At 39.8% G+C, this 19453-nt stretch overlaps 1 protein-coding gene and 1 long non-coding RNA gene across 3 annotated transcripts; both read left to right on the plus strand.

Moving 5' to 3' along the window:
• Window positions 1–6136, plus strand: LOC307136805. The gene is made up of 3 exons (XR_013817830.1): window positions 1–95; window positions 4700–4797; window positions 4960–6136. It is a non-coding gene; the product is annotated as an uncharacterized lncRNA (long non-coding RNA).
• A 1108-nt stretch (window positions 6137–7244) lies between these two features.
• Window positions 7245–19272, plus strand: LOC307136806 (uncharacterized protein). 2 transcript variants are annotated; one of them, XR_013817831.1, is made up of 6 exons: window positions 7245–7342; window positions 13058–13171; window positions 13271–13399; window positions 13502–15066; window positions 15311–16407; window positions 17455–19272. XR_013817831.1 is itself a non-coding variant. In XM_079834085.1 (4 exons), exons 2-4 carry the CDS (start codon window positions 13114–13116, stop codon window positions 14461–14463), a joined length of 1149 nt encoding a protein of 382 aa, XP_079690211.1. In that variant the 5' UTR covers window positions 7245–7342; window positions 13058–13113; the 3' UTR covers window positions 14464–17108. The 2 variants fall into 2 exon arrangements, 1 of the variants encoding a protein (XP_079690211.1); XM_079834085.1 differs by lacking the exon at window positions 17455–19272 and having other exon boundaries at window positions 13502–17108.
• The last annotated feature ends 181 nt before the right edge of the window (window positions 19273–19453 follow it).

The following is a 19453-nucleotide window of genomic DNA, read 5'->3' on the forward strand; positions in this document are numbered from 1 at the left end:
ACTTTCACTTGTGATATATGAAGAAGTCACACTGTCACAGCCGTTTCAACGCTGAAACAAAATATAATTTATTGTTGTCGTTGTTGATATTGCAGGTAAGATGAGCGATGTGACATCGCAACTGATGTTTTCTAATGTTTATAGGGGAATTAAGTGTGTTTGTTGGATGAATTTGTGTTCTAAATCGGTAAAAACCCCGTTTGTAATTCAATGCGTTCAATATTGTTTGTAAAGAGATTTAAGTAATCTTTGTTTATTAATGCTTTTGTGTTCTGTAATTGTAATTGATTAATGACTAGTATTATGATGCTGGTGAAGAGAGCCTACATTTTGAATCGTATCGAGCGTTTGAAGCGAAATAGACGCGCGTTCAAGGCGCTCCAGGAGAAATATGTCATAAAACACCACTCTGACTCTTTTCATTTTCATTAAAAATATATATTAATCATTAATAGTCACACAAATGTGGTCCAGCCAACTCCTACATTATCTTCACTGCATGTATATTTAAATATCCTAAAAAATAAAGTTATGAAACTTCTCTTTGCCCTCAGTCAAAACGATTTGGCAGACAACAAATTATAGATTCATGAGAGCAAAGATCGCCCGTTAGATCTACACAAGACGAATTTTATCTCATGTTTAACCACCACAGAGACATCAGAGTCAGCGATAAGATAATTTTTTTAACCCTTTAACTGTCACCCCCCTTTTTGAGAATACACATGAAAATGCACTATCCAAACTTAAAGGGCTGTAATTCAAGAATGCTTTGGAATATAGACCAAAGTTTGGTCTCGTTTTAAAGACGACATTCTGCAGATTATTGCTGAAGTGAAAGCAATTCAAAATATGAAAGTATGAAATAGTTATGGAAGTTTAAATTTACTGTAAATGAAAAATACTGTACTAAATTTTTTATTTCATATAAAATATATATTTTACAAAAAAGAATTTACTCTAAAATTACTATAAAATCAAAGCCATATGTCTAACCAATTTGTGTTCCAAATTTGAAGTTGATATCACAAAAATTGAAGTCCCCATGAGATTTTGTTTAGGGTGCTGTACCAAAAATAGCCACCGGGTGTCATTCAAATTCCATTTATTGTTGTTTTGATGCATTTTCCTGTAAATTTCTGTCCAAATATTACTTCCATCACAAAACAGTCACCAAATATGGACCCTTGAGACTCAGACCTTTCCGACAATATGCGTTTTGTCAAGATTGGAAAAGATTTTGAATATAAAGTAAAATAATTGTTGTAATATGAAACATGACAGCGCCCACTAGGGGAGGAGCCCACTAGAATAATTTAGAGTTACGTTTCCATGGCCACACAATGTCCGATTTCAAAACGGTTTTCACAGGATGAATTTTGAGTTTGTAAGCTTTCAAATGATTTTGGTTATCAAATTAGGTTATCAACCTAATTTGTGATAACTACTTAAATATATGATATGAAAAAAAGGCGATCAAAAAAAGAGCACCAGGCTTCCCACCTGTGGGACGGTGACAGTTAAGGGGTTAAACGGGCGCTCTCTTTATAAATAAACCACAGATTTGAGCTTTAAACAACTACATTCTCACCTGAAAAGTCTTAAAACTAAATTTTGTGACACAATAGTAGTATTTTTAAATTATGCTGGGTTTCTCATCACGTCACTTTACCACATGACCGCAGCGAGCAGGCTCCTGATTGGTTAAAGCGGCACGAATTGACGACAAAGTTCAGATTTTTCAACGTGGGCGTAAGACGCTAATTCGCTTCAAACGCGTGAATGCACAAAAAACACCATTTGCGCAAGACGCTCAATTCACGTCATTCACGCGAATGAGGCAGAATCGCGTCTACTGCGCCGCAGGACCTCCAGACGCGTGTCAACACGCCTTTCCATTGACTTAAGTTAACATTGAAATCACTCGCTCCTGACGCTCTATTCGCGTTTGGTGTGAACGCAGCATTACAGTGCCTATACACAGTGTATTGAGTACATGGGCGTCGGAAGGAAAAAAAATGTGGGTGGGTCCTCCCCCAGAATTGATGCCATTTACTTTAAGTACAAATAAACCACCTTGTCTACTAAACGTGTGGTTGGGCCAGACAAATTTACAGAAGACACTAAATGTCATGCTGCGTTCACACCAAACGCGAATAGAGCGTCAGGAGCGAGTGATTTCAATGTTAACTTAAGTCAATAGAAAGGCGTGTTGACACGCGTCTGGAGGTCCTGCGGCGCGATTCTGCCTCATTCGCGCGAATGACGTGAATTGAGCATCTTGCGCAAATGGTGTTTTTTGTGCATTCACGCATTTGAAGCGAATTAGCGTCTTACGCCCACGTTGAAAAATCTGAACTTTGTCGTCAATTCGTGCCGCGTTAACCAATCAGGAGCCTGCTCGCTGCTGTCACGTGGTAAAGTGACATGATGAGAAACCCAGCATAATTTAAAAATACTACTATTGTGTCACAAAATTTAGTTTTAAGACTTTTCAGGTGAGAATGTAGTTGTTTAAAGTCCCAGTGAACCGGAAGTTGCAAATTATTTTATTCAGTGCTGTTACGTATTTCCAAGCGAAACGGAATATTAAATAGAGGGCAGGGTTTCACTTCAGCGCTCCTCCTCTCCATCTCGCTCTCATAGCAGACTAATGGTTGAAGGGGAGTGGTTAAGGATATTCAAACCCAAGCCGTCACATAGTCGTCATCGGAAAGGGAATGCCATTCAAGACCGGAAGTTACTTTTCAGATTTTGATTAAAGATTACCACGGCAAACAATTTTTTTATGTGTATTAACTTGCACGGATTAATTGTTCACACTAAGACCTGTAATGTGGGCTAACAAAGTAAATAAGATAGATTTTGATTTCATGAGGACTTTAAAGCTCAAATCTGTGTTTTATTTATAAAGAGAGCGCCCATTTAAAAAAAATAATCTTGTGTTTTTGGAATTGTGAGATCCAGGCGATCACCGGGCACTCAGCGCTCATTAACCCCGGCGAGAGCAGCCTTTCCTCGGCCAGTCCTTCTGACGTTTGCCGCTGGCTCTGATGTCCTGTAGTGGTTAAACATGAGATATAATTCATCAGATCTTTGGTCTCATGAATCTATAATTTGTTGTCTGCCAAATCGTTTTGACTGAGGGCAAAAAGAAGTTTCATAACTTTATTTTTAAAGGATATTTCAATATACATGCAGTGAAGATAATGTAGGAGTTGCCTGGACCACATTTGTGTGACTATTAATGTTTAATATTAGCCTGACGTCATCATACTCAATTCTAGTCAGAATATGAGTCTGATACTGCTCCGTTGGGCTGTTATTATGGGGTGTGTTTCAACCGAACCAGGAAAGACCTCAATTGGATAGACCTACAACCAATCAGAGCAACGGAGCGACGCATAACGTTAGTTATCAAATGTCAACAGAACTCAACTGCACTGTGTTGCCATGTCCGCGGGTTGAAGCGACCCTAATTATGTGATATACAGACCTAGGAATGCGATTTTTAGCTGCCAGCCCTGCCAAAATAACACATATTTTACCCCCCAAATGTTTTTTTTCCCGGAGAACCCCCCCCTGGAAAGCTATTGGGCTTGTTTTTGGCTAGTTTTGAGGAACGTTAGCAATTGGGCGGGTTTTGTTGTAAAAACCCTGTACCTGCACGCATGCTGGAATAAGTAGCCTAACGTTAGAAGGAAAAGATGAGTGTAAACGATCTTTGCCGGTGTTGTAAAAAAATAATTTAAGGATACACAGAGTACTTACCAACACGATCATCATTTCTGAGAGAAATAGTGAAGGTGAATGCATATACGAACAAGTTCTCCGTTTAGGATTAGAACAAATTCAACCCAAGCGCCTTTGATGACGTGGATGATTACATTACTGTTTATCATCTGTCCATCATCGTCTCAAGCCCGCCCTGACAATTTCATTGGTCCGAACAGTTTCTGTTCGGGCATAATTACTTCTCTATGGATCAAGTCCAGACCGAACTGCCCGAGTAAAAATGTTGTGGGCGGGGCTAAGTTCGGCTGGCATCCAGGCTAGTTTAATATTTTTTTTAAATGAAAATGAAAAGAGGCAGAGTGGTGTTTTATGACATTTCTTCTGGAGCACCTTGAACGCGCGTCTATTTCGCTTCAAACACTCGATTTATACGCACGTCCATTTCGCTGTGGACGCGAATGGATTCAAAATGTTCAAGTGTCCAACTAGACGCGATTTTGACGCTCTATTCACATTTGGTGTAAACACAGCATAATACAGTTGCGATAGTTTAGGGGTAAAGCGTATAGCATCAAGTTTTGATGCAAATCGATCCGAGGTTCGAATCCACCTTTTGGCAAACTTGCTCTACTCCCTTTTCCCATCTTATATCAAATCAGAAAGGCTTTTATTTTCAATAAAAATATATAAAATATTCAAAATAAAACATCTAACGTGTGTTTAATAATAAAGTGTTTTACAGTTATAAAAAGTGGGTGGGTCTTGTCCAACACCCATGATTGAGTATTATTACAATGCTAATGTCAGTCAGTTATAGTCTTTATATGGTGGGATGTATTCTCATTATATCGAAGCAATGTGTAAACGTGGGTTTATTGAACAGGGAGTTTCACTTTTGATATATGAAGAACATTTCAACACTGAAACAAAATGTAATTTATTGTTGTGTTTGTTGATTTTGCAGATGTATGTGTCACCAGAAAACATCGCCTCTTCTGTGTGAGGGACCGAAAAATCTCAGATTTTAATACAAAAGTGTTACGGGTTTGCAATGACATGAGGGTGAGTAATTAGAATTTAGAAAACTGAAATATAATAACACATTTAGAATTAGATGTAGTTGACTCCGCAGTAAACTAGATTTGTGCTAATTTGACGCTCACTCACAGTATATTTCTTTTGTTCTCATTTGTCTTTCTTTAATTGGGCAAATTTAATGTTTAGACCCGATGGAAGTGAATGAAGACAAATGCCATTTAGAAAAAACTGCAGGAAATGCAGTTCTTTCAAAGACTGAAAAGAATATCCGGGGGAAAAAACGAGCCGGAAAAACTGGAGTCAAAGGATCGTTCACATGCTCTCAGTGTGGAAAGATTTTCAAATATAAATCCTTGCTTGAGAGACACATGAGGATTCACACTGGAGAGAAACCGTTCACCTGCTCTCAGTGTGGAAAGAGTTTCACTCAGAAAGCCACTCTCGATGATCATCTGCGCCGTCACTCTGGAGTGAGATCGTTCAGCTGTGATCAGTGTGAGAAAACATTTGTTGTGGAATCAAACTTAAGAGCACACCTTAAAGTTCATGCTGGTGTGAAGCCTCACGTTTGTTCTGTATGTGGAAAGAGTTTTTTAACACCGCAGACTTTAAAAGAGCATGAGCGTGTCCATACTGGTGTGAAGCCTTATATGTGCTTTGACTGTGAGAAGACCTTCAGTAGATCCAGTGCCTTAAAAACACACCAGATAATTCACACTGGAGAGAAACCGTACAAGTGCTCACACTGTGGAGAGAGTTTCACTCAGGCAGGAAACCTGAAAGATCATGAGAGAGTTCACACTGGAGAGAAGCCGCACCAGTGCTCTTCATGTGGGAAGAGTTTCAGACGATTATATCATCTACTAAGACATGAAAAAAAACATTACCCGAAGTTAGCTAAGTGAGCAAAGTTCAGATCGCTTTCAAATAAATAATTAAATCAACTGAGTAAGAAACTATCTGTAAATAAAAATAAGAAATAAAAAGGAACAAAGCTTCTGTGACTTATTTAATGAATTAATTTCCCTGTTGACCTGAAATCAAGCGGTTAAACATCCTAACATTGATCAAGTGTGTAGTAATATTTTAATATTCATATATCAGTAGAGATTTACAATATAAGGGCAGATGAAATGCAAATGGTCTGTGTAAGTGGTAAAGAGATTAACTAACTTTTACTTTTACATGAATTTTTGTCAATGATCAGGTAAAAATGTAATCTCACTAAACAATTAACTTAATAATGAATTATCTTATTGCCTTGATTCTGAAGCAGATTCTGCGTAGTTTCATCATCAGAATAATTCTGTGTTTCTATATGAAGTTAATAAAGTGAACATCAGCAGTACCACATATTTTATTCTAAATGGCGTCACTTTGTTGTCCTTTAAACGGTTCATGGATCAAGACACAAGTCTAAATCGGCTGAGAGTCCATTTAAATCTGCGTGTCAGCATTCAGATCAGATATATGAATTATGAATTATTTTTATTTGATATGCCATGATGTGCCAACCAACCTCACTTGCATCTCTTTCTATGATGTTAGTCAGGCATCATAATTTATCACAGGCATCTAAATCTCAATCTACAACTAACACTCTATATCTCTATATTTGTATATTTCCAATACATTTTTTATAAATTCTATGAATTAATTTTTGACCCAGTTTTATTGTAAAAAGTTAAAAGCTTTGAACAAATGTACATGCAATAACAACTGTAATTGATTTTAGACTCTGTGCAGTTAAACGAAACTGCGGTTAAATCCAGATTACATGTTCACGAGGAAGGATAAAATGGGATGGTGGAGGGTGTGCAACCTTTCTGAGGGGTGATGAAGATTATAGAGTGATGAAGGTGTGAAATCAGTCTTATTATACAGGGTTAGTAGAACAATTGGATATGAATGGGGAAAATTATGAGAGAATTGTCGCTTATTTTAGTGCTATAATAATGTTAACGTGGGATAAAGGAACTCAGCCAGACGTAATTATCTTCTCACTTCAGGACAGTAGATGGTAGACTGTGTAGTTAGTTCACAACCCGCCAGTAATCTTGCAAATCAGGTATAGGGCCTACTATGTATTAGAGAGCAAAGAAATAATAACATACCAACATTTAGAAAGGATATACTGACTGAAATATTGATAATTTTATATAGATTAAGACATCTGGGAATTGTAGTGCAGTTTTATGGGTCCCAGCACATGAAACGACAGACAAAATGGATAATGTTAATATAGCAGTCACATTTAAGCAGGGCAAAAGGAAAGTCTTTGATTCAACAAGCTTGTTTCTTTAGAACAAAGTAACATAAAAAAGGAAAAATAAGTCATAGTATAAACAGGGTGGGATACTACTCTTGTATGTCAGGAAATGGAAACTGTTGAACATGTTTTGATTAGATGTAAAGGGGGGGAAAGTAGGTGGCGGTATGCACCTTTCCATGGCAAACCTACAAATAAATCCACAGAAGAAGAATCCTACAATAGCGGAAGTCGACAGGTGCTCGCTCAGCCACAACAAGCAACACGTCTCGGTGAAATCTTCAGCTGGAGTCTATAAAGGTGAGTTCGTTTTAATGTTATAACAATATTACTCATATTCGTTTATAATTGGCTGTTGTGTGCCTTAGCCTGGAGAGAGGCGGACTCTCTGTTCGGAACTCCGAATCAACTGAACCGATTGCGTCGCGAAATGATTCACTCTTTCGCCGCCGCTGTCCTCTTTCAAACGCGTTTTCCATGAAGACGAAGAAGTTTCAGCAGATAAATTCATTCCCAGCCTTTGCATTAGCTGTACTACTAGATTTATTTATGGAGATGAGAAATAAACGACCCGCCCTGTACAGCGAGCTATGAACAACTGTTCGTCCATCTGGGCTGAGCCTTCAAATAAAGAGAAAAGGCGAAGCTGATCGGTTGGTTGTTGTCACGTGACCTGCGAGCACCAAATCAAGGGGTCACAACAGTTCATAGTCAGCAATAAGATTGTTTAAAAACATTATGAAATTAAGATAATGTCTTGTACTATGTTATGAATGTATTGTACAATTAAACACCATCGTTGCTGAGTCTGAATCAAGCCTGTAGTGCTCCAGTCAGAAATTGAAGCTTTCGCGCCTCGATCGCCCCCCGGTGGCCGGTCCCAGTATAGCTCCTAAACCCCGCCTCTCCATGTATTAGAATGGGCGCGAGACACACTAAACAATTTAATTACACTTCAAATAATTGTTTCCTAAAGATGGTTTCTGTCATTTTAGGCAGTTTTTATTACAATAATTTCATTTCAAGTGTTCGTTTTTTAAATAAGTTTAGTTTTAGTGAGTTATTTGATGCTATAAAAACGGGGGGTGTGACGTCATGATTGACAGCTGAGATTGACGGCTTCTCTGAGTGAAGTTGTCACTGAGGCACTAACAGACTTTTTTCTGGATTTTTGGGAGGAGATTAGAGCTTTAGCTTTAATTTCTACACTTCCATAACTGTTTATTTCACACCAACATAATGAATTGTTCTGCATCTGCGAGAGTGTGGGCGGGCTTTTGATAATCGCGCCTCTACTTCCTGTTCTCTACTGCGCAACTCCGGTCCCGAGATCGCTACTGCGCAGACTCGGTCCCAAGATGTCAGCGCCGTGAGCGGGCCTATGAAAGCTTCAACTATGGTCAGCGAAGTCAATGGAGTCGCGTCGTCCATATTTTTTTACGGTCTATGGTCTGAATCAGTGGTTTGTCACCACACAAGCTTGTTTCTCTAACTAGATTACACAGCCCCATATATATTTATACTATACAGACATCTAGTGGCTATACATATGGTTTTATTTTTATTTCTTTAACATAGGCTACAATGGAAAAACACTAGTTTATACGCAATATTTAAAAAAAGCCTACACCATTAGTCTACTTTAAAATAAATGTTCAAGGCTGGGATCTTTCACTCACTGACCCAGCGTGTTAGTGGTGGGATTTCCCCCTTTCCAGCTCATTTTCCGATATACAACTGCGATCAGATATAAACTATGGAATTTTAAATCATTTACCCATTTGTGGCCAAATTTTTCTGAATGGTTTCATGCATATAGTCATGTTAATAGTGTCCTATGTGAACATGTTATGCATTTATTTTCCCCAGTTTTCTTTTTTTCGTGAAAATCGTATTTGAATGGGCGGCAAGTATAGTTGCCGGTGGGCAGATAAGTTGTATACACCCATTCAGTGTCAAATTGGACTAGGAGGAGAACATTTGGCATCTAACTCAAAATAACTGCTTTCAACAGATCAATCTTTATTCATAAATAAATGTATTGTGTATAAAAGTCGAAGAACATTTGATGCAAACTCAAAAAAGCTGCATCTATTTGTTGAATATGAAAATACAACAAATGTATTTGTCTTAAAGTGGTGGAACATCATGCAGAACAAAGTGCAGCCATTAAGTTGCCCTAACAGGGCTTTGTGTATCAAAGTTAAATGGAAATAAATTAATGTAATGATGAAAAAAATACATCTACATAACCAAAATAAATAAAAAAAATAGTCCCATAGTATTCAATGGCTGACTGTAGTAGGTGATTTCATATAATAATGTAAATGTAAACTCATTACTTGTCTGAATTTCCACATTATAATGGAATCATAAGCTACTAGTCATAAAAAGAATTGGGGTCCTTGACCGATTAGAATGAAACGCATACATTCCAAACTGGACGAAGGGTCCTCAATATTTTGGCCCTTTCAAGACATATCATAAAATATATTTTTCCCTATCAAATTAAGGTCTACTGTACAGTAGAGGTGTCAGTTAAAGGGTTAAGTTATGTTTTAGGGGGGATATTATGAAAGCAAAAAGCACTAAACACCAAAAACTTTTTTCAACAAAAAATACTTATTAGTAACATGAAAATAACCTTTTGTTTTTGGGAGGGTTTGCCTTCATTATGCTTCCTGGAAGTAGGGGTAGGAAGTTGGCAGTCTCATGTGACAGGAAGGAAGTTAAAACCTTTTATTTTCTCTTGAAATCCTTTATTTGGTTGTTTTCTTGCGTGTCATTGAGATTAAAAACATGGATACTATCTAGAAAAATTCTTACAAAAGGAAATTAACAACTATACACTGCAGCAACTATAGTTGCCGGTGGGCTTAAACACAATTTTAGCTAACATGATATCCGGGGAAGTCGTACCTGCGAGTGTTTAAGTTTGAGCCCTTTGTTAAAGCTACACTGTGTAACTTTTTTTGTCTATTCTTAGCTAAAAAAACTTAGTTCTTTCAAAAATATATGTGCTCATTAATGTATATTTACTTCTTTCAAGCAATAAAGTAATCTCGTAAGTTTATAATATGCCATTGAAAATACATAAGGTAATGGGATCTAACGGTGGTCGCCATGTTGCCCCTCCATCTTGAAAGTACATTAGCCAAAGAGGGACATACCCGTAAATTCAAGCTTCGCCTTTCGCGTTCAAAATTCCCTCCCTCGCGCATGTGCGCGTCAACTTGTTCAGACTTGTCTGGTGCATGTGCAGAGAGTTTTCATCTCAGCAGCGTCCAGTAACAGAGTTATACGGAGTTTTCCTGGCTTGTTTATTCCTCAAAAGTCTGTTTTTTCCTTGTGTGTTATTTCTGTGCGTTAATAACTCCGTAAGTAATAATAGTTATTGTCATTGTAGATGTGTTTCAGAGTGTGTCATCGCGTAATTCAGTTGATGTCACCTCAGAAGTATTTTTGTGTCAACATACAATAGCGTAATGCTCACCTATTTGAATAATCATTCAGTTATTTTGTTATCAACAATGTTTATTAGTTTATAGAAAATATTTGCTTGTAATGTATGTTGATGGAAATATTTATCAGGTCTGATCGGCATATTAACAATTGTTATACAGAGCGCACTGCAGTGCTAAAGCTGCACACACTTTGATAACCCGACACCGCTTGTTAGCAGCAGCAGCGGCAGCTCCGCTCCTTTTAATGCAGCTGCATTTAGCGCCTATATACGGTCCAATAAGCTCTGGTTTACGGTTACATTATACAAATGTAACTTATAAGTATAATTATACAGTTCTTAACTGTGTATCTTCTGTCATGTCATTATCATGTATATTTACCATCCTTATTTGTTATCTCACAGAAACCACATTTATGTACATATCCACGCAAACCTGTTTATGCCTGAATAAACATTACTATCATCAAAGTTCACTCTGGATTAGCTGCAGTTCTTTCTAGCCGAATAATTAGGCCAGTTGAGTTCCAACCATCCCACTGCGCACAGAATATCCCACAGGCACCGTTTCGAATGTGGACGAGGTCGAACTGGAAGCCATGTTAATCTTGGACTAAATCGGCCACCGTAGGAGTTGAAACGAAATCGGAATTGAGAGGAACAGAAACTAAAAGTCACTGGATGGTCATATACCTTTTCACCACTAGATGGGGGAAAATATCACACAGTGTAGCTTTAAAGAAAGCGTTTTCATAGCTGGAAGGCATGGTTTGCAGTAAGTATGTGACGATAAGGAAATGTTCCCACTGATAAATGACAACACCGGTAATACCAGTATCACTGGTGAGGGCTTTTAAATCTCAGATTCTAAGCCGAAAGTAAAATGCGAATGGCCGCTCGCGCATTCATAACGATGCGGAGCAGTGCGATTGTTTTCAATGAATTCCTATGGAAGATGAGTTTCCATAGAAATTAACTCAACGCGCCAATAGACATGCACCGTGAATGACAGTGTGGCCGTGCGCATTTTACTTTTGGTTTAGAATTAGCGCCAATTTTGGAACGGGTTGCTTGTCAGTCTCTCGTGATAAATGAAATCTGACGACTGCTGGTCTGTGCTGTGACTCTCGTTCGGCTCACTTTATTAAGCAGACACGTTCAGTTTTTAATTGTCTGTTTACCATTTAATTGTTTAATTGTCTAACTGAACGAAATTATAATTTTTCTTTTTTTTAAAGACAGTGGGGTGATGCCACAGTGGGAAAGTGATGTAACCGGTGTTGCGCTTGAACACCTATAACACCGTCAACACTGACTATCGCAGCAAGCCTAGTTTGCGCTATACAACTATGTCGTGTCCTTTTTTTCTCTTTGAAAACAAAATAACTGACATTTCCAGGCATGAAAATGGTTTCCCCATGGGAAGCATCGTAATTAATTACTTAGTCTCAACCTGCGTCTGAAGAGAATGATTATATACAGGAGTTATTTGCGCATGCGCCAAAAACTGCCTCACGTGAGTCACGACTGCCAACAGAAATCAAGCAGCGCTTAATATAGCGTTATGTCAAAATACTCATTTATTTAGTTTTAAATGAAACAATTGTAATCCTGATAGTATTCTCGTTTTTTACAAAATGTAACTCTATTCTGATTGCTTTGTTTTTTGACGTAACTGTTCGTTCACACCGTCGCCGGTGAGAGCTTCAAATTTTGTCTGGCCGCCCTGCCAGTGGTGCTTTAGAAGGATTCGTGGACGCGCTGACGCTCTGACATAGATCGAATGCTTGGTGTTTTTTTAACTTTTTTTAAAGGGGCTGCAAAGCAAACAATCATGGTGATCAGCATTTGTACAATGTACAGCACGTATTTTTTAAATAAACGCAACTTCAATATTAACAACTTCAATATGCTTAGTTCAAATTATGTTATTTATGACTAAGACCGGTTTAAAATTGGTATTGTTAAAGATTTTAAGGCAGTAAGATCATGATCTTTATTAAGGACACTAAAGGTACTGAATCCCAGGCATGACACTACAGTTCAACATGACATCATGACTTTGCGTAAACATACACGCCACTTTCTAAAGCCAAATAGCGTGTTATCTGTACGCATTTTGAGCTATCCGCGTGTATGTCTACGCCGTGTGATTCCGCGTGTATGTCTACGCAGTGTGATTCCGCGTGAATGTAAATGGATTTATAAACATACTAAATTATGTTTTTTTGAAAATGTAAAAATGCAGAATGTTTCTTGTGATGGGTAGGTTTAGGGGCAGGGGCAGTGTGTGTGTGTATGTGTGTGTGATTGGTAGGTTTAGGGGTAGGAGCAGTGGCATAGCGAATTGGTGTGTCATACATACGCTATTTCATGAGATCAGTCTGTACAGTTTAACTGTATGTTATCTGTCAGCTGTGTCAGGCGAAAGTGTAAACAAGCCTTACGGCTGGGCAAAAAATGTTAAGCATCTTTTAAATGATCAGTTATACTTGCACCCACACAGCTATTGATCTGTTAAAATACAGGGGAATGTTCCCATCTTCCCACAGGAGAAGCAAGCAGGAGGAATTTCTCCTGGAGAAACTACTGACATGCTATTGTAAAGATGGAGTTTAAGCAAGAACCCTGCAGAATAAAAGATGAAGAGACAGAGCAACAAATAGGTCCGTGTCTATTCTTGATTCTTCATTAATAACTGCTATTAAACTAGGGATTACTTTTATTTCAGTCCTGAATTGTCTAATGTAATATGTTCGTTTTAGACCTGATGGAACAAAGTGAAGTGGAGGAGAAACACCATCCGTTTCAGAAACCTCGACAAAACACTCAAAAGATGGAGTTTGAGGAAGAACCCTGCAGTATAAAAGATGAAGAGACAGAGCAACAAATATGTCCGTGTCCATTCTTGATTCTTCATTAATAACTGCTATTAAACTAGAGGTTACGTTTTATTTCAGTCTTGGAATTGTCTAATGTGATTTTGTTTGTTTTAGACCCGACGGAACAAACTGAAGTGGATGAGAAACCCCATCAGTTTCAGGAACCTCAACAAAACACTCAAAGAAGAGCAGCCGAATGTTCTTGCATATGCGCTCAGTGTGGAAAGAGCTTCGCACATAATTCAAGCTTGAAGAAACACATGAGAATCCACACTGGAGAGAAACCCTTCATATGCCATGAGTGTGGAAAGAGCTTCACATGGGAAGGTAGTCTCACAAAACATCTGCAGTTTCACTCAGGAATAAAATCATTTGGCTGTGATCAGTGTGACAAGACATTCATTTTGTCAGAGCAATTGAAAAGACACATGAAATTCCATGCAGGTGTGAAGCCTTACATGTGTTCTGTTTGTGGAAAGTGTTTTTCACTGCTGGACCATTTAAAACTGCATGAGCGTATTCATACTGGTGTGAGACCTTATACGTGCTTTGACTGTGGGAAGAGCTTCACAACATCCAGCGACTTAAAATCACACCAGAGAATTCATACTGGAGAGAAACCGTACAAGTGCTCACACTGTGGGAAGAGTTTCACTCGGTCAGGTGCCTTGAAAGATCATGAGAGAATTCATACAGATGAGAAACCGTATAAGTGCTCACACTGTGGACAGAGTTTCTCTCGGTCAGGAGCCTTGAAAGATCATGAGAGAATTCATAGTGATGAGAAACCGCACAAGTGCTCACACTGTGGAAAGAGTTTCACTCGGTCAGGAACCTTGAAATGTCATGAGAGAATTCATACAGGAGAGAAGCCGTACAAGTGCTCACACTGTGGAAAGAGTTTCTCTGTGCCCGGAACCATGAAAGATCATGAGAGAACTCATACTGGAGAGAAGCCGCACCAGTGCTCTTCGTGTGGGATGAGTTTCAGGCGATTATCTCATCTACGGACTCATGAGAAAAAGCATTGCCCAAGTATTGCTCTAAGTGAGCAAAGTTCACATTCAGATCCATAGGCACTGATCCTGGGGGTGCTCAGGGGCCAGTGGCGCCCCCAGAAAATGTTAATATGGATGGCCAGAGAAGCACAGAAAATAATTCTGTGTAATGTTACTTTTGTTTCTGGTTAATGTATCAATATGACTTTAATTAGCAATGAATTAGTCTTTAAAAAGTGTAGTTCTTTTCCTTCAAAATAATTGGCAGCGGCTATTTGGCACCAAGTGTAAATAGCAACTAGATTATATTTATACTAATTGAAAATAGCATATTTTCTTAGTGAAAATTGCTATTTACACAACATCTTTTTTAAATATTGTTTTGGGCATTGTTAGGGGGAGCTAGTGCAAAGAGCACTTGCCAACAAGGCATGCTATTTGCACTTAGTGTAAATAGACACTTCGAAAATAATTATACATCAGTAAATATATGTGCAAAGCAAATAAAACCCTAGGGTCAGTATGGTTTGCTCTGTTAATATCTTTTACATGCAGACGCTGACTGAAACCTCAAAATGCCGCCACACCTCAGATTTGACATTATGCTTGCTGTGGCCTTGTTTGCTACTGTTTGAAGGTGCATGCACACTGGCGGGGAGCAGAGCGAGTGTTTTAAATTAAGTCCTAGACCCCTGAAGGTGTGCTGTGGTATCTGGCACCAAGAAAAACTTGTTGTTGTGCTCCTTAAACCATTCCTGACCCTTTTTTACTTTGTGACAGGGCGCATTATCCTGCTAAAAGAGCCACAGCCACCAGGGAATACCGTTTCCATGAAAGGTGTACATGGTCTGCAACAATGCTTAGGTAGGTGGTACGTGTCAAAGTAACATCCACATAGATGGCAGGACCCAAGGTTTCCCAGCAGAACATTGCCTCCACCGGCTTGCCTTCTTCCCATAGTGCATCTGGTGCCATGTGTTCCCCAGGTAAGCGACACACATGGCCATCCACGTGATGTAAAAGAAAACGAGATTCATCAGACCAGGCCACCTTCTTCCATTGCTCCGTGGTCCAGTTCTGATGCTCACGTGCCACTGTTGGTGTTTTCGGCGATGGACAGGGGTCAGCATGGGCACCCTGACTGGTCTGCGGCTAGGCCGCCCCATACACAACAAACTGTGATGCACTGTGTATTCTGACACCTTTCTATCAGAACCAGCATTAACTTCTTGAGCAATTTGAGCTACAGTAGCTCGTCTGTTTGATCGGACACACGGGCCAGTCTTCGCTCCCCACGTGCATCAATGAGCTTTGGCCGTCCATGACCCTGTCGCCGGTTCTCCTCTGTTCCTTCCTTGGAGCATTTTTGATAGAGACTGACCACTGCAGACCGGGAACACCCCACAAGAGCTGCAGTTTTGGAGATGCTCTGACCCAGTCGTCTAGCCATCACAATTTGGCCCTTGTCAAACTCGCTCAAATCCTTAATCTTGCCCATTTTTCCTGCTTCTAACACATCAACTTTGAGGATAAAATGTTCACTTGCCGCCTAATACATCCCACCTACTAACAGGTGCCGTGATGAAGAGATAATCGGTGTTATTTACTTCACCATAATGTTATGCCTAATTGGTGTACATTCACTTTTCTGGTTGGCTGGGTAGCTGGCTGGTTGGGTGGGTGGATATAGGACCTAGGTCTTCTTGATGTTTAATTTTAGGCCCAGGGCTCTGTACACCTCGGCAAAGGCATTCAGGATGCCCTGGAGGTCTTCTGCGGAGTGTGCTGCGATGACATTATCATCCGTGTACTGAAGCTCTGTGATGGTGGTGTAGTTGACTTTGCTCTTGGCCTTGAACCTGTTAATGTAGAAGAGTCTGCCATCAGTTCTATACATGATTGAAATCCCCTGTGGCAGCTCTTTGTCAATGAGGTGGAGTATGGCTGCAATGAGGATGGCAAACAAGGTTGGCGCGATGATGCATCCCTGTTTGACCCCCATTTCCACCATAAAAGTCTTATGTGGCGTTCACACCGGACGCGATTCGCGCGAAGGTGGACGCGTGTACATTTTGAGTTTACTCGCGCGAATCGCGCGTGACATTCACTGCACAACAGATGCGAATTCGCGTCATGGGCGGGGCTTCCGCCAGCAGCTCGTCTCGTTGAGAAATGGCTGACATGGGCTGTGTTTACATGTCTTTTTTTTTGTTCATATCTACTGTTAATGTGTGACAAAACGTAGTTTTAAGACTTTTTCAGTCGATAATGTAGTTGTTTAAAGCTCAAATCTGTGGTGTATTTACATAAACAGTGCCTATTTGAACATTTTATCTGCCGTTGTCGGAGCTGTGAGCTCCAGCGGACAGCGCGCTCAGCGCACGTGAAAGCCGGCGAGGGCAACCTTTCCTCGGCCAGTCCTTCTGCCGTCTCCCGCTGGCTCTGATGTCTCTGTGGTGTGTCTCGAGCTATAATTTGTCTTGTAACGGCCGATCTTTGCTCTCATGGATCTATAATTTGTTCCCTGGCAAATCGTTTAGGCTGAGGGCAAAGATAAGTTTCATTACTTTATATTTTTAGGCTATAACTGTATGTTGCAGTTGTAACGTTAGCCTACTAGCACTGACTTTGAATGTTTGACTGCATTGTTTGCTTTATTTCATGTATAGCTTGTTATACATTACTTATACTTTTGTATTATTGATCATACATAAACTTGCATTTAACAGAAAGAGACTGTGTTGTGTTTCATGTCATTTAATGTTATCACAGTGATAATCATATTGTCTGAACCAGATATTAATATACAGATTTTCTCCTCATTGTTGTCACTACTAGAGCAAGCTCCTGATTGGTTAACGCGGCGCGAAATATCCGCCAAAGTTCAGATTTTTCAACTTGAGCGTTTCGCGCGATTCACGCGATTCGCGCGTTCAAAACGCTCAAGTCGCGTCCTTCTCGCCGCCTCATTCGCGCGAATCGCGCCGCAGAATGCCATTTCGCGTCTCTGCATTGACTTAACATGTAAATCACTCGCGCGAATCGCGTCCGGTGTGAACGCACCATTAGACTCTGGGCTGCCGTTGCTGAGCACTGTGACTGACGTGCCGTCATGTAGAAGCCTCAGTATTCTGATATATTATTCATACCTTGATAGTATGCTCCACAGGGCCTGGCGGTCTACCATGTCAAAAGCCTTTGTCAGGTCTATAAAAGCCATGTACAAAGGCTACCTTTGTTCACTGCATTTTTCCTGCAGTTGCCGTGCTGTGAATATCATGTCTGCTGTACCTCTGGAGGGGTGAAAGCCACACTGGGATGGCAGCAGACGGGTTGCAAGGACACAAGCAAGGACTTTGCCTGTTTTTGACAGGAGCGAGATGCCCCTGTAATTTCCACATTCAGCCTTGTCCCCCTTCTTGAATATGGTCACTATAAGAGCATCCGTGAGCGTTTTTCTTTTTCCCAGACTTTGAGTAGTAGGGCATGAATGTGGTACAGGAGCTCTTATCCACCTTCCTTTAAGATCTCAGCTGGGATCCCATCTAGACCGGCAGCCTTGTTGTCCTTAAGGCTCCTGATGGCGTCTTGAACCTCTGCTATAGTCGGAGGTTCCCTCATGTCTTCTCTGATGGGACTTTGGGGGACGTGTTTGGTAATGTCTATTTCAGTTGGGCTGTCACTGTTGAGGAGTTCTTGGAAGTACTCTTTCCATCGGGCGTTAATGGATTCGTTGTCCTTCAGCAGCTCCTGCCCGTCCTTTGTGCACAGGGGGTTTTTGTCACGAAATCTTGGACCATAGACGTCCTTGGTAGCACTGAAAAAGCCTCTGGTGTCACCCGAGTCTGCCAGTCCCTTGATTTCCAGAGCCTTTTCTGTCCACCAAGAGTTCTTTACCTCCCTTACCCATCTCTGGACATCCGCCTTGGCTCTGGAGTGAGCCAACCTTTTCGGCTTTACAGGTTGCATCGTTTTGCCAGGCACAAAAGGCTTTCCTTTACTTTTAGATGAGTTGTTCTATCTCTGTGTCATTTTCATCAAACCAGTCCTGGTGTTTTCTGGACTTGTGCCCAAGAATGGTTTTGCAGGTAGCTGGAATGGTAGACTTTAGCAGGTTCCAGTGCTCTTCGATGTCTTCACCATAGCAATAGTGTAGGGGTATGGCAAGAGGCAGGAAGTTTTGACCCGAGTTTGAATTCGCCTTTTACCGAACTCGCTCACTCCCTTTTCCCATCACACATTAGATCGGAAAGGCATTTATTTTCTGTAAAAATTTTGAAAATATTTGAAAAGTGGAAATGGTGTCTAATGTGCATGTTTAGTAATAAAGTTTTAGGGTTGGCAGTAGGTGTAGGGAAGGCTTTGTCCCAATAAGGCAGCATCTATTTAATAATTTTAATAAATATAATTTCATACCATTTAATGTAGAAAAACACAAATAGTATCTGCCACTATTTATAAGTATAAATAGCATCTAATAACTATTTACACTTAGAAATTAGGCCTACTGCATTGTATAAAATAGCAGCATTTTCATAGCAATATTTACACAGTGCAAATAGCCGCTGCCTAAAAAAACAATCCTAATCCTAAATGCTCTTCATGTGGGAAGAGTTTCAGACGATCATCTAAGATCCATCAATTTCAAGTAAATAATTTGATATTCTATCTAGGGTGATAGGGGTGATTCGGGTTATATATTTAATTTAATTACATTTGTAAAGCACTTTGAATTGCCACTGTGTTTGAAATGTGCTATATAAATAAACTTGCCTTGCCTATTCTGATTTGACAGAAGCTGGAATTTGAACAGAGTGAAATCACTCAGAAACTATCTGTACAGAGAGAAATAAAAATAAGAAATAAAAAGGAACAACCTCTGAGACTTATTTAATGAATGAATTTCCCTGTTTACCTGAAATCAAGGGGTTAAACATCCTAACATCAAGTGTGTAGTAATATTTTTTTTAACAAAAACTGCACCACAAGTTTTTCAATTGATATTACGCGTTTACAATTACGGTGATCGGTGACCACATACCAAAAACATGTTTTACTGTTGCAATCA

Source organism: Gobio gobio (assembly GCF_949357685.1).
Source record: "Gobio gobio genome assembly, chromosome: 14".
In the NCBI taxonomy this organism is placed as follows: domain Eukaryota; kingdom Metazoa; phylum Chordata; class Actinopteri; order Cypriniformes; family Gobionidae; genus Gobio; species Gobio gobio.